At 40.1% G+C, this 12,599-nt stretch overlaps 1 protein-coding gene across 8 annotated transcripts in view; it reads right to left on the reverse strand.

The window, feature by feature from the left end:
- The window catches only part of si:ch73-103b11.2 (myosin-2 heavy chain), a 92,101-nt gene that overhangs the window by 70,026 nt on the left and 9,476 nt on the right, over positions 1–12,599 (reverse strand). For all 8 annotated transcript variants that reach the window (XM_049480300.1, XM_049480298.1, XM_049480301.1 and 5 more), the window contains exon 3: positions 8,549–8,614. In XM_049480300.1, the coding sequence (XP_049336257.1) occupies positions 8,549–8,614 (66 nt within the window). The remainder of the gene's footprint in view (positions 1–8,548; positions 8,615–12,599) is intronic.

Consider the following 12,599-nt stretch of genomic DNA (forward strand, 5'->3'; position numbering starts at 1 on the left):
TTCACGCTGGATACTCATTTTGACCTCTCGCTAGTAAAAAATGTACGTTTTGCCTATACAGGCCAATGTAAACAATACAGCCGGAAACGTCCGAGCCGTATTATTTGAAAACGGAAATGCGTCAGAGCCGTGAGTGCAAGGAGCCCATTACAGGCAAAACACACACACACACACACATACACACACACACACATACACACATACACACACACACACATACACACACATACACACACATACACACACACACACACACATACACACACACACACACACACATACACACACACACACATACACACACAGATAAAGCTGAGGAAATCTCTGCACTACATTCCTTCTCAAATGACCAGTTACAAAAGCCTGGAACCCAATACACACATGTGTGTGTAACAGCTGTGTGTTGGGTGTGGTGTTTAGACTGTGTGTGTGTGTGTGTGTGTGTGTGTGGTGTGTGTGTGTTACGGGGTAGCTGTAGTCCAGAGCCTGCCTTGTTTAACATCTCTAAGCTTGTGTGTGTGTGTGTGTGTGTGTGTGTGTGTGTGTGTGTGTGTGTGTGTGTGTGTGTGCTATGGTCAACACCTGGTTCTAATATCTGTTTTATGTGGTCAGCTGGGTGTAATGTTGTTTTACTGGGATGGAAAATAGCTGTTATTGTTTTTATGTGATAAACATGTAAACAGCTCCCCATCTGAACCCCACTGAACATCTCACTGACCACTGCTCACCTTAACCTCGCACAGAGCAGACGTGCTGAAATGAAAACAGGTACGTTCTGATTAGAAACCATCAATAACCACTTAAAACCAATTAACTAATTAACACCTACAAAAAAAATCAGCATGCAGATATACATAAATAATTACAGTTGGTCTGAATACATACTGGGTCTTACGCCACAAGAGGGCGAAATAGTGCTTCCCCCACGGCCTTAAAAATTAATTTTCAGATACTTTTTAGTAACCCTACCCAAATGACTGACTTTGAGAAAAGGAGCACTACTGGACTAATGGAAGCAGGATGATGGTTTTAGGATTGTGCATGATTTAGGTCGTCCGCTTGTCATCAAAACAACTGGAACTATATACTGTAGTCTTCTGTATCCAGGTTCTGTTTGGGATCTAATGATGGTCAGGTTTGAGTTTGGAAGCTCATGTTGAATCTTCAATCCTGCCTTTGCCCTGGACTGAAGAGTTCACAGTGTAAACTGCAGGCGTGATTGATGATCTGAGGGGCATCTCATACAGTGACAGTCGGTCACTCCTAGTAATGATAGGACAAACACTAACAGTGATCTCAGTGATCTGTGCAGAACATCCTGCAGATACATCATGTGTTGCTGCCTCTCCTGCAGAACGTCTAGCTGATGGAAGCATTTTTCAGCAGGATAATGTTCACCCACACACTGCAAGGGTTTCAAGATTCAGCTTCAGCTTCAACCAACGAGTGTAGAGCAGGATCTACAGGCCCAGCTGTAGCAACATCTGTGGGTAAATGTGCTGCAGGATCCATACAGAACCTGTAGAACCTCCAAACCCAACCCTCTCAATCTTATCATGTTATATCCAGCATAGAGGAACCAACAATGTCTAAACTAGAGTCTCCTTTCAGTTATAAAACCGTCAATAAACCAATAAAAAGTCCATTTAGTGTGTGTGTGTTGTTGTGTTAGTGTGTGTTTGTGTATTCACATCTTCAGTGCGCCATGTCCTGAAGCACAACCCACAACCCATCTGTGCCCTGCACACACACACACACTACACACACACACACAACACACAGTGCAGGGTTGTATTATCTGTATTGTATCTGATGCAGGTTATACTGAAATTAATTCATCCACTGGAGGATTAACTGGGTTTGTATGTGCGCGCACACACACACACACACACACACACACACACACACACGAAAACATGTATGTAAATTAATTCATATTACTATTCAGCCTGAAAAGAAAGAGATGAAAGAGAAAGAACTGTACAGTCCACTTCTGTCCTTCTTACAGGACAGGCAAGCAAGAGAAACACAGAGACAGAGATAGAAGAAAGAGTAATATATACACAAAAATGCCAAAAGTCACGAGACAAGCACCCACTATCAGCCCTCACTACAACTCCCATAATTCACCTGGTTTTAGAATGAGCACACTGACCAGTGTTCAATCAACCTTGCTTACAAAATAAAACCTTAAAACCTACAACAGGTGTAAGCATTCCCAAGACGATCAGTACGGTAACACTTAATGATCAGTTTATATATACTATATTTTTCAGACTATAGGACACATTATGCGACACTAGTAAGAAACAAGGGTGTTGCCATGTTTTCCTTCTAATAAACGAGTGCTGGATGTTAATCTTCACAGATTTCTCTCCTGAAAACTGTTTGCTTGGGTGAGTAATGCGCTTCCGTTTATTTATAGTAAGATTAAATTTCTAGATTTCCACTAAGGTTAGCAGCAGCCTACAGGGCGATAATACTCACCTCTGAACGGAGAAAGAGCTAGCGTTTTGCGCGGTTAGTGGCTAATGCTAATGCTGCTCCAGCAGTGCTAGCCGGGGTTATCAGCAGGCTACAGTGTGATAATACTCTCCGCTGAACGGTGAAAGAGCTAATTAGCGCTGTGCGTGGTTAGCAGCTAATGCTAATACTGCTCCCGTCTGGGCGCTGGAGAACTAAACTGAAACTCCTGTATAACTCTGTACTTCAGTGGAGTGACTTTACTGCTCCTTAATACCTGACTGATAGAATTCATACATAAGGAGCACCGGATTAGAAGGAGCTCTGATGATTTTGGGGAAAATTAAAGGATTTTAAGTGCAGCTTATAGTGCAAATATGATAGCTTTCCCATAACGTCGATTTTTTTTTTTTTACAAGATGCTAATATAAAAAAATGCTAAAATACTGCAATATTATTTACTTTAGTATAACCAAGAAACAGGAACATCAACTGGGTTATATCAACATCTGACACACATAAAACACACACACACACAAACACACACACACACAAACGCACACACACACAAACGCACACAACTGAATAGCATCTTGCATAAGAACCCTTGACTGAGGCTCTCCACTCCATTATCCTAGCTCAAAGCTTTCAGCACACACACACACACACACAGCAGTACACAAGTGCTCAAACCCAACGCTTTCAGCACCCACCCACGCGCGCGCACACACACACACACACACACACACACACACACACACACACACACACACACACACACACACACACACACACACACACACACACACACACACACACACACACACACACACACACACACACACACACACACACACAAAAACACACAGCCAACGTACAACAGTGCATGCCAAAAACAACCACACACACTGCCAACGCATTCTACAGGGTCTTCCAGAACTATACGCCAAGTCACATCACACACACACACACACACACGCACACACGCACACACAAACATGTGCCAGCATGAAGTGTGTGTTGTGTGTGTGTGTGTGTTTTTTATGAGCTGGATATTCAGAACTCTGATAATGTGAGAAGCTCAAGCCTGTTAGCTTTCACCTCCACAGCCTTCAGCACCGCCCGCCCACCACTGTACCAACCACTACTGCCCACCCGCCCGCCCACACCACCACCACCAACCAGCACCGCACACACTCTGAAGCTCCAACACACACACACACACTCATCAGAAACTACACACTTACACTACTCTACTACTGATAAACCCCACTGCTGCTGCTGTTACCTACTGATACTGACGGGTACAGAGGGTACAGTGCCACCCTTCACCTGAAGGGCTTCACTGAACATGAGCCTCTAAAACCAGGCCATCATATAACTCCTCCAACACTGTCCTACTCCATATACTATACACACATCAAACATAACCAGCCATAACCAGCCAATCCCCACACCTATACCTACCCAAACCACTGCCCGCACACACCCACACCAAACTAATCAATACAGATCCATTACCAATATCATTCATATTTATATCCAAGCATGATAATTCACATCTATACCTTATTTATATCCACCTGTACTAATCTAGTCCAATATCCATGCATACCCTCACTTCACATCCTTACAACTCTATAAATCTATAAAAAAATCTATACCCATCTATACCTATACTTATATAAACCCATGTTTCCCCATACCAATCTACACTATACCTATACAAATCCATACATAATATATACAACCTATACCCATCTATACCTATACCAATCTACAGCAATATATACCCATACCAATCTATACTATACCTATACAAATCTATACAACCTATAGCAATCTACACCCATTCCAATCTATACCTATACCCATACCAATCTATACTGATAACAATCTATACCCATACCCACATTTATACCCATCTGAACCCATACCCACATCTATACCCATACTAATCCAGGCCATAACCAATTCTACCTGTACCCAACTATATCTATACCCATACCCATCTACACCCAATTGTTTTCTTGTATATAAAAGGTCAGCTTTTACAGCTTTTTATTCGTAGGTGTCAAAGCGCTGCAGTCTCGCTAATAGTAGCCATGGCAACTGCAATGCATTCCCAGCTAACACTCTTCCAGTGTGGACTTTAAATATGGAAATGTGTACTGAAAATAATGAATAGAAAAATGTATTTCTAGAGTGATAATCCGAACCCCAGTCATACCCACCTACCGTATATCTATACCATAACTCTCCATAACCCATTTTTGTACTGGTTATGATTTTCAGACTGTAGTGTGTGATTTTTGCTTTACATGGCAAAAATACCATGTTCAGCTGCTGTATCTCCAGATCTATAATCCCTGATTATAGTAAATGTGTGGGATGGGTTTCTATTGGACGCTCTATCAACACTCCTATACCCCTACCACACAATCTGCAGCTACTGTGTACAGAGAATACTGGAGTTATTATGGGATTAATTTTCACAGGAGGAACATTAGGAACCTCTACAACTCTCTACATGCTGAGACGTCTGGCATGTTGCTTAACATTACACAGGAGTTACACACTACTACTGTATGTGTAGATCAATAAATATATTACCCTAAATATCACCCGAAATGTATTATCAATTATTGATCCTACTAATTGTTTATCTTCCTCCTGAATAATATAACAGTCCCACACTAGGGCTGCAACAATTAGTCGATATAATCGACAATGTTGATTATTTCAATTTGTCGACTACAAATTTTAATTGTCGACTAATCATTAATTTGTAACAGTACTGCATTACACAAAGTGCTGGGGACTGAAGCGCAGCAATGGGAGATGGGCAAATGTGTCACTCACACAGTTTACACTCAAAAACACATCAGATTACAAATTTCTCATTAAATATCAGTACAGTCTTATGATCAGCTGTTTCTAGCTTTTTTTTGTGGTTGCACAGAAACATGGAATACACTGATGGCACCATACCTGCATACATTCTTAGCGATCACACACATACAGGTGTTGGACAATGAAACTGAAACACCTGTCAGTTTAGTGTGTGAAGTTTCATGGCTAAATTGGAGCAGCCTGGTGTTCAATCTTCATTAATTGCACATTGCACCAGTAAGAGCAGAGTGTGAAGGTTCAATTAGCAGGGTAAGAGCACAGTTCTGCTCTAAATACTGCAATGCACACAACATTATGGGTGACATACCAGAGTTCAAAAGAGGACAAATTGTTGGTGCACGTCTTGTTGGAGCATCTGTGACCAAGACAGCAAGTCTTTGTGATGCATCAAGAGCCACGGTATCCAGGGTAATGTCAGCATACCACCAAGAAGGACCAACCACATCCAACAGGATTAACTGTGGACGCTGTAAGAGGAAGCTGTCTGAAAGGGATGTTCGGGTGTTAACCCGGATTGTATCCAAAAAACATAAAACCACGGCTGATCAAATCACGCAGAATTCAATGTGCACCTCAACTCTCCTGTTTCCACCAGAACTGTCCGTTATTATTGTGCTCTAAAACCAGGTGTTCCAGTTTCATTGTACAACCCCTATAGGATACAAAGGCACAGAAGGTAGTCTCTCAGAGGATCTTCCAGATCTTGGGTTCCAGAGAGGGGACCATACCCACCAGAAACTCAAGGACCTCTGGCGGAGGTCATAAGTCAGTTTCTCAAGAGAAAGGAGAGATGTCAACTGAGAGAGCCGTGAGGTCAATGATGGGGCTTGTTTGGAAGACCACTTGTCTCAACTGGGCATTCAGGAAAATACAGTGAGGGGAATATAGCTCATTTTATACTGAAGATGTCCTCAATAACCAAATGCACTTCCCTCCAGAATGATGGATATTTTATTACAGGTCCAAAAAGAGTGAATAAATGTACCTCTCTGTGTCTGACATTTGAAGCATAGGTCCGATCTCTCTGGGTATTTCCTTAGTAATGTTTCTATCATTTTTAAAGATGGAGAACATGGCAGAAATAATCAATGACTAATCGACTAATCGGAAATACAATCATGAGATTAGTCGACTACTAAAATAACAATTAGTTGCAGCTCTATCCAACACTAACTTCTGGGTGCGACTGTTGTTTTTTTGTTTTTTTTTGAGGATGAGTGAAACTACCAGTCTTAAGCCCCTCCCCTTCCTGTGGTCGAGCCTGTACCACTTTACAGAGAGGGCAGGACTCAGGACTTTCTGTAGATTACAGAACAGGACTGTAGTCCTGTGATGACGCCGTTAAACGCTCACAGGCCTGTTTTTCCTGAAAGTGCTGCGTGTGTGTGTGTGTGTTTTAGTCCCAAGGACACTGCGTCTCTCTCACACACACACACACACACACACACACACACAAAACACACACACACAGTTTAGAAGGTCTAGAACAGCCTGAAAACAGAACCGCCTGCGTCAGTACAGGCTGTTTGCTGATTATAGGCTGTGGTTCAGTACAGTAATACCTGCTCATTAAAACACATTCTGCAGAGGCTTCACCTGCAGGAGACCGCCGGACTGAAGCAGCGCTGGACCGCCGGGGTCCGAACGCCGGGTCCGGATCTGGGTTACGGTACGGTTAGATCCGGACTCAGGGATTTCAGCAGCCGGGCACGGGGGCACCGTCTGAGCCCACACTGTAATCTCTTTTTACACACGACTGAACAGCTAAAAATAATCACTCAGATTATTCACTGACCACACACACACACACACTCTCTCTCACACACACACACCACAAACTTCTCCAGCTTTTCCAGCTTTTGTTGGTTTAGCCAAGAGACCTTTAAATTAGCACTGAAGCTAAAAGGCTAATGTACCTAAGAAATAATAGAAGCTCATGCCAATCATAACAATCATTAGCACCCACTGAAGCTACAAGGCTAGCCAGCTAACACCGCTAACATACTAACATGCAATTGAAGCTTACGCTGCCTTTAATTAGTGTCAGAAATATGATATTTACAAGATAAGAGCCCATGAACGCCACCACAAACTTTTAAACAATATTATTTACCAGCTGAAAACTCTGAATTGTAGGATAAGCCCAGAGTTTCCCAGTTGGGGGCGTGTCAATTGATTCACCATTCAAAGATAAATAAATTTAATAAATTGATGCAGACACTTCATATAGTAAACTGTTTAACACCTAAACACTTGCAGGTTGTTATTAGATAATTAATAAAATCACCAGCAATACAGGACAAAATAACGTAAAAGTCTAGTATTATTGACAGTTCTAATGGGATAAAAACATCACTCTACTAATTCTTTTTTACAATTTTACAAATAAACCTCCTATTTGTTTTTGATAATAGACCAAAAGTATTAAAAAAAAGGATTTTCCACCCGACCAAAAAAAAAACAACAAACAAAAGCTAATGTAGCTAACAAGCAGCAGTGGAAGCTTTTACCATACAAGATAGCATTGGAGCTATAATGCTAACACAGCTAACAAGCAATGAAAGCTTGTACCTTAGCAATTAGCGCTGAAACTGCCATTACAGGTAATGTAGTTAATGTAGCCAACAAGCAATAGAAGTTTAAACTTTACACAAGTAATATAAACTAATTTAGCTAACACGTAGTGTTAGAAGCGTATACTATACAAGGTAGCACTGAAGCTGTGAGGCTATTTGCTAACAAGCAATAGCAACATATATACCCATCAATTAGAAAGTAGCAATGTGACTAATGTACCTTAAAATGAACGAAAAAAACCCACACATAATTAATAATAAAATTCACTGAAATGAAGGTCAATATAGTTAATAAACAATAGAAGCTCATATCTTACCAATTAGCACTGGAGCTATGAGGCTAATGTAGTTAATAAACAATGGAGGCTTATTTATTACCAGATTTTGAAGCATTGTTGTGAAAAATTGCCAAAATATTGAATTATGTCATTTTTTTGGGATGATTACCAATGTTTTCCTTTATTCAAAAATGTGTTTGTAGAAGTCTTATACTGAATTGGTCTTCTGATCTCAGGGATTAATGCTTTTTAAATTAGAACATTTTAATATTTAATAACATTAAAATAAAATAAGTAATTTAAAAATAACACACTCACCATGTCGTCCAGAGCGTAGCGCAGCAGCCCGTGTTCATACAGGAGGAAGAACCGCCTCTGCCATTTCTGCAGAACACACACACACACACACACACAGAGAAAGTTGAATATTTACAACAGACTGAATTAAAATAAAAATAATATTCAAACCAAAGAAAACCAACAAAGACATAAAGAAATAGCAGGCTAAATCCATAAAAAAATTTAACCAATGAACCAAATTGGTGAAACAAAGATCTAATTAATTAATTCATTAAAAAAATGTAAACCAACAAGAAAAAATAACAAGAAATCAATAAAAAACTAAAAAATAATCAATTTAATTTGAATTTAAACATAATCAGTCAAAATATATAATTAAAGGAGAACTCTGGTGTAAAATGGACTTATTTGGAGCTGGATAACGGTGTAAAAAGTGATTTATCAGGGTAAATTACACCCTGTGTCACCCAGTCTGAAGGGTGTTTTGCACAAACTGTTAAAATTTCTGGATCTCTGAAAGCTGTGGGAGAACTGATCAAGGTTAGAACGTTTTATCATGTTTTACTGCAACAAAAGTCCATTTCACACCAGATTTCTCCTTTAAAATATACACTGATTAATAATACCAATATAAAATGCATTTTCATTGCAGTCGTGTTTAATGCTTGTGGTGAGATTGTGATCCAACTTGACTATCAAAAATACTCCTCATGTTAGAACTAAAAGGCTGTTCAGGTGCAGTTTAACCTGATGTTTTTACTACACCTATTAACAAATGCTAATCTCTGCTGCTTCTACACGCCAAACTGAACGCTGTATTTTCAGTAATCGCCATTAATACCGCACAAATAGATACACTAATCTGGAACACAGGACTTCCTGTGTTTACTTTATTAACAAACTGACCAAACCCAAACCAGACACAAAACAAAATAACCAAAACCAAACTGACCCAAATCAAAAACAAACAGGCCAAAACCAAACCAAGCATATCCCTAATGCTAACCAAGCAACATGCTAATGCTAACGCTAACAGCGCTAATATCCGGTGATGCCGGGGGCAGATCTGTTTGTTTGTGCTGGAATTTCTTTATGACATCAGTCAATTTGTGATTTCCTCCTTTAGTCACTTTTCCCTCGACACTCTCTCTCTCTCTCACACACACACACACACACACACACACACACACACACACACACACACACACACACACACACAAACACACAAACACACAAACACACAAACACACACACATACACACACACATACACACACACATACACACACACATACACACACACACTCACTCCAGCATCCCTCTGCTCCCTGTTCTCAGGACCTGAAGCTGGAAGTATGACTCAGCGACTCGGCCACCCCCTCACCTCCCACACACACACACACACACACACACACACTCTATAATTGTCATACACACTTGTTCACAATCTCACACACACTCAAGCTGTCACACACACTCTTTCACTCTCCTTATCCTCATCTCTCCAGCCCACTCGCCGCTATAGATAGAACCATCTTTCACATCCCGTCCCCCAGACCCACTAGCGCCTCGCTAAACCCACCATACACATGCTAACGGCTCCACAGCGCCAAGCTATGCTAAGCTAAGCTAAAGCAGGTGCGAAAGTTTATTGGATGGTTCTGACTTCATTCAGACCAATAACAGGAAGTTGAGTCAGGCTATCGTCACCCATTAAACAGTAGAAGAAGAAAAAGAAGAGGTGTTGTGCTGAAATGCGTCTCTCATTGGTGATGTGCAGGAGCATCACGCAGCAGTATGGAATGATGAATGAAGTTACAGCTAAACCGAGGAGAAGCGGCAGCCAATCACACGCTGCATACTCTCAACCGGAAACCATCGTCCACCTAGACTGACCCCGGGCACTGAGGAGCTGACCTAGCACTGAGAGCCAATTCATATCTGAGCGTACAGTCATACACACACTAATACTCTCATTTCACAATAACGATAATCTTCATATAATAAAACACAGAATTATTTTTTTATTTAAGAATACACTACTGTAACAATACGAAAATTACCTTTTATTGCATACGATATGATACAGCACACACCTACCTGAGATATTAAAAAATACAATAATTTTATCAGATTTGTAACCGAAGTCAATGATCCAGAATTATCATGATACTAATATTAATGCACTCTAAATATCTCCACATATCCAGTATTAAAGTAACATAAATGATACTGGACAGATATAATCTGTATTAAGGATAGAGACGCATTCTGACAGTAAAGTACCTGAAAAGACACCTCCTCAAACTTTTCAAAACTAACCGATTAAATACAGTACAGAATACAACGTAACACAAACTAACCGATTAAATACAGTACAGAATACAACGCAACACAAACTAACCGATTAAATACAGTACAGAATACAACGTAACACAAACTAACCGATTAAATACAGTACAGAATACAACGTAACACAAACTAACCGATTAAATACAGTACAGAATACAACGTAACACAAACTAACCGATTAAATACAGTACAGAATACAACGTAACACAAACTAACCGATTAAATACAGTACAGAATACAACGTAACACAAACTAACCGATTAAATACAGTACAGAATACAACGTAACACAAACTAACCGATTAAATACAGTACAGAATACAACGTAACACAAACTAACCGATTAAATACAGTACAGAATACAACGTAACACAAACTAACCGATTAAATACAGTACAGAATACAACGTAACACAAACTAACCGATTAAATACAGTACAGAATACAACGCAACACAAACTAACCGATTAAATACAGTACAGAATACAACGCAACACAAACTAACCGATTAAATACAGTACAGAATACAACGCAACACAAACTAACCGATTAAATACAGCACAGAATACAACGCAACACAAACTAACCGATTAAATACAGTACAGAATACAACGTAACACACATTAATCTCAGTTTTAACTCCAGTCTGGACTTTCAGGTGTTTATTACTGCACAGATTACAGCTTTCAGTGCATGAAGGTCTCGAGGGTGTAATTAGCCATTAATTATTCAGTAATTACACTAAAGAGACAAGATTTAATTAGTGTAATATTAGTGTATGAGCGTAACAATCAGAGGCAGGTCTGTTCACAGCGCAATTTACTGAAGTCGATGCTAATCTGGTACAAATCCAGACGAGCTGTGAAGGTTTAGCGGTGAGGAGCACCCATTACTGCTGACACACAAATACATCCACTGATACACTATTATTACTGCCCCCCCCCCCTTAAAAATACAGAGAACTAGTAGCATTAAAAACACAAGAATAATGATTATTAAAGGTGATTGACACCAATAATATAATTTAATTTAATTTAGTCAATGTAATGCTGAAAAAAATGATATGCATAATCTAATATATGCAAGAAAAATATTTATAGTTTATAATTTTATTTTTAATTTCTTTCCCATTTTCTCCTCAATTTACATGGCCAGTTACTTAACCCACTCATTAGGACTCCTCCCCCTATCACTAGTGATGCTCCCTAAACACCAGGAGGGTGAAGACCAGCACACGCCTCCTCCGACACATGTGAAGTCAGACTCAGCCTCTTTTTGAGCTGCTGCTGATGCAGCATTTTTCGGGTAGCATCACAGCGCTAACGCTTGGAGGAAAGTGCAGCGACTCGGTTCTGATACATCAGCTCACAGACGCAGCCTTGTGCTGATCCACATCACCCTAGGAGTGATGAGGGGAAAGAGAGAGCGCCATCTACTGTACTGTACCCACCCAGAGAGAGCAAGACCAACTGTAGTGCTCTCTCAGGGCTCCGGCAGCTGATGGCAAGCTGCATGAACAGGATTCGAACCGGTGATCTTCTGATCATAGAATATTTGTTATAGTTAAAGCAAAGATTTTTGTTCTTAATAAAGATCAGTATGCATTCTCACTGGTAGTTCCAACAAGATCTAGAAAGATGGAGTCTCTCCCGGTGAGTCTATGAGAATGGGATTACTGTTAAATAATAGTTTGCATTGTTTGATTACAATTTAGGAAAAG

This window comes from Astyanax mexicanus, chromosome 6 (genome assembly GCF_023375975.1).
Source record: "Astyanax mexicanus isolate ESR-SI-001 chromosome 6, AstMex3_surface, whole genome shotgun sequence".
NCBI lineage: Eukaryota > Metazoa > Chordata > Actinopteri > Characiformes > Acestrorhamphidae > Astyanax > Astyanax mexicanus.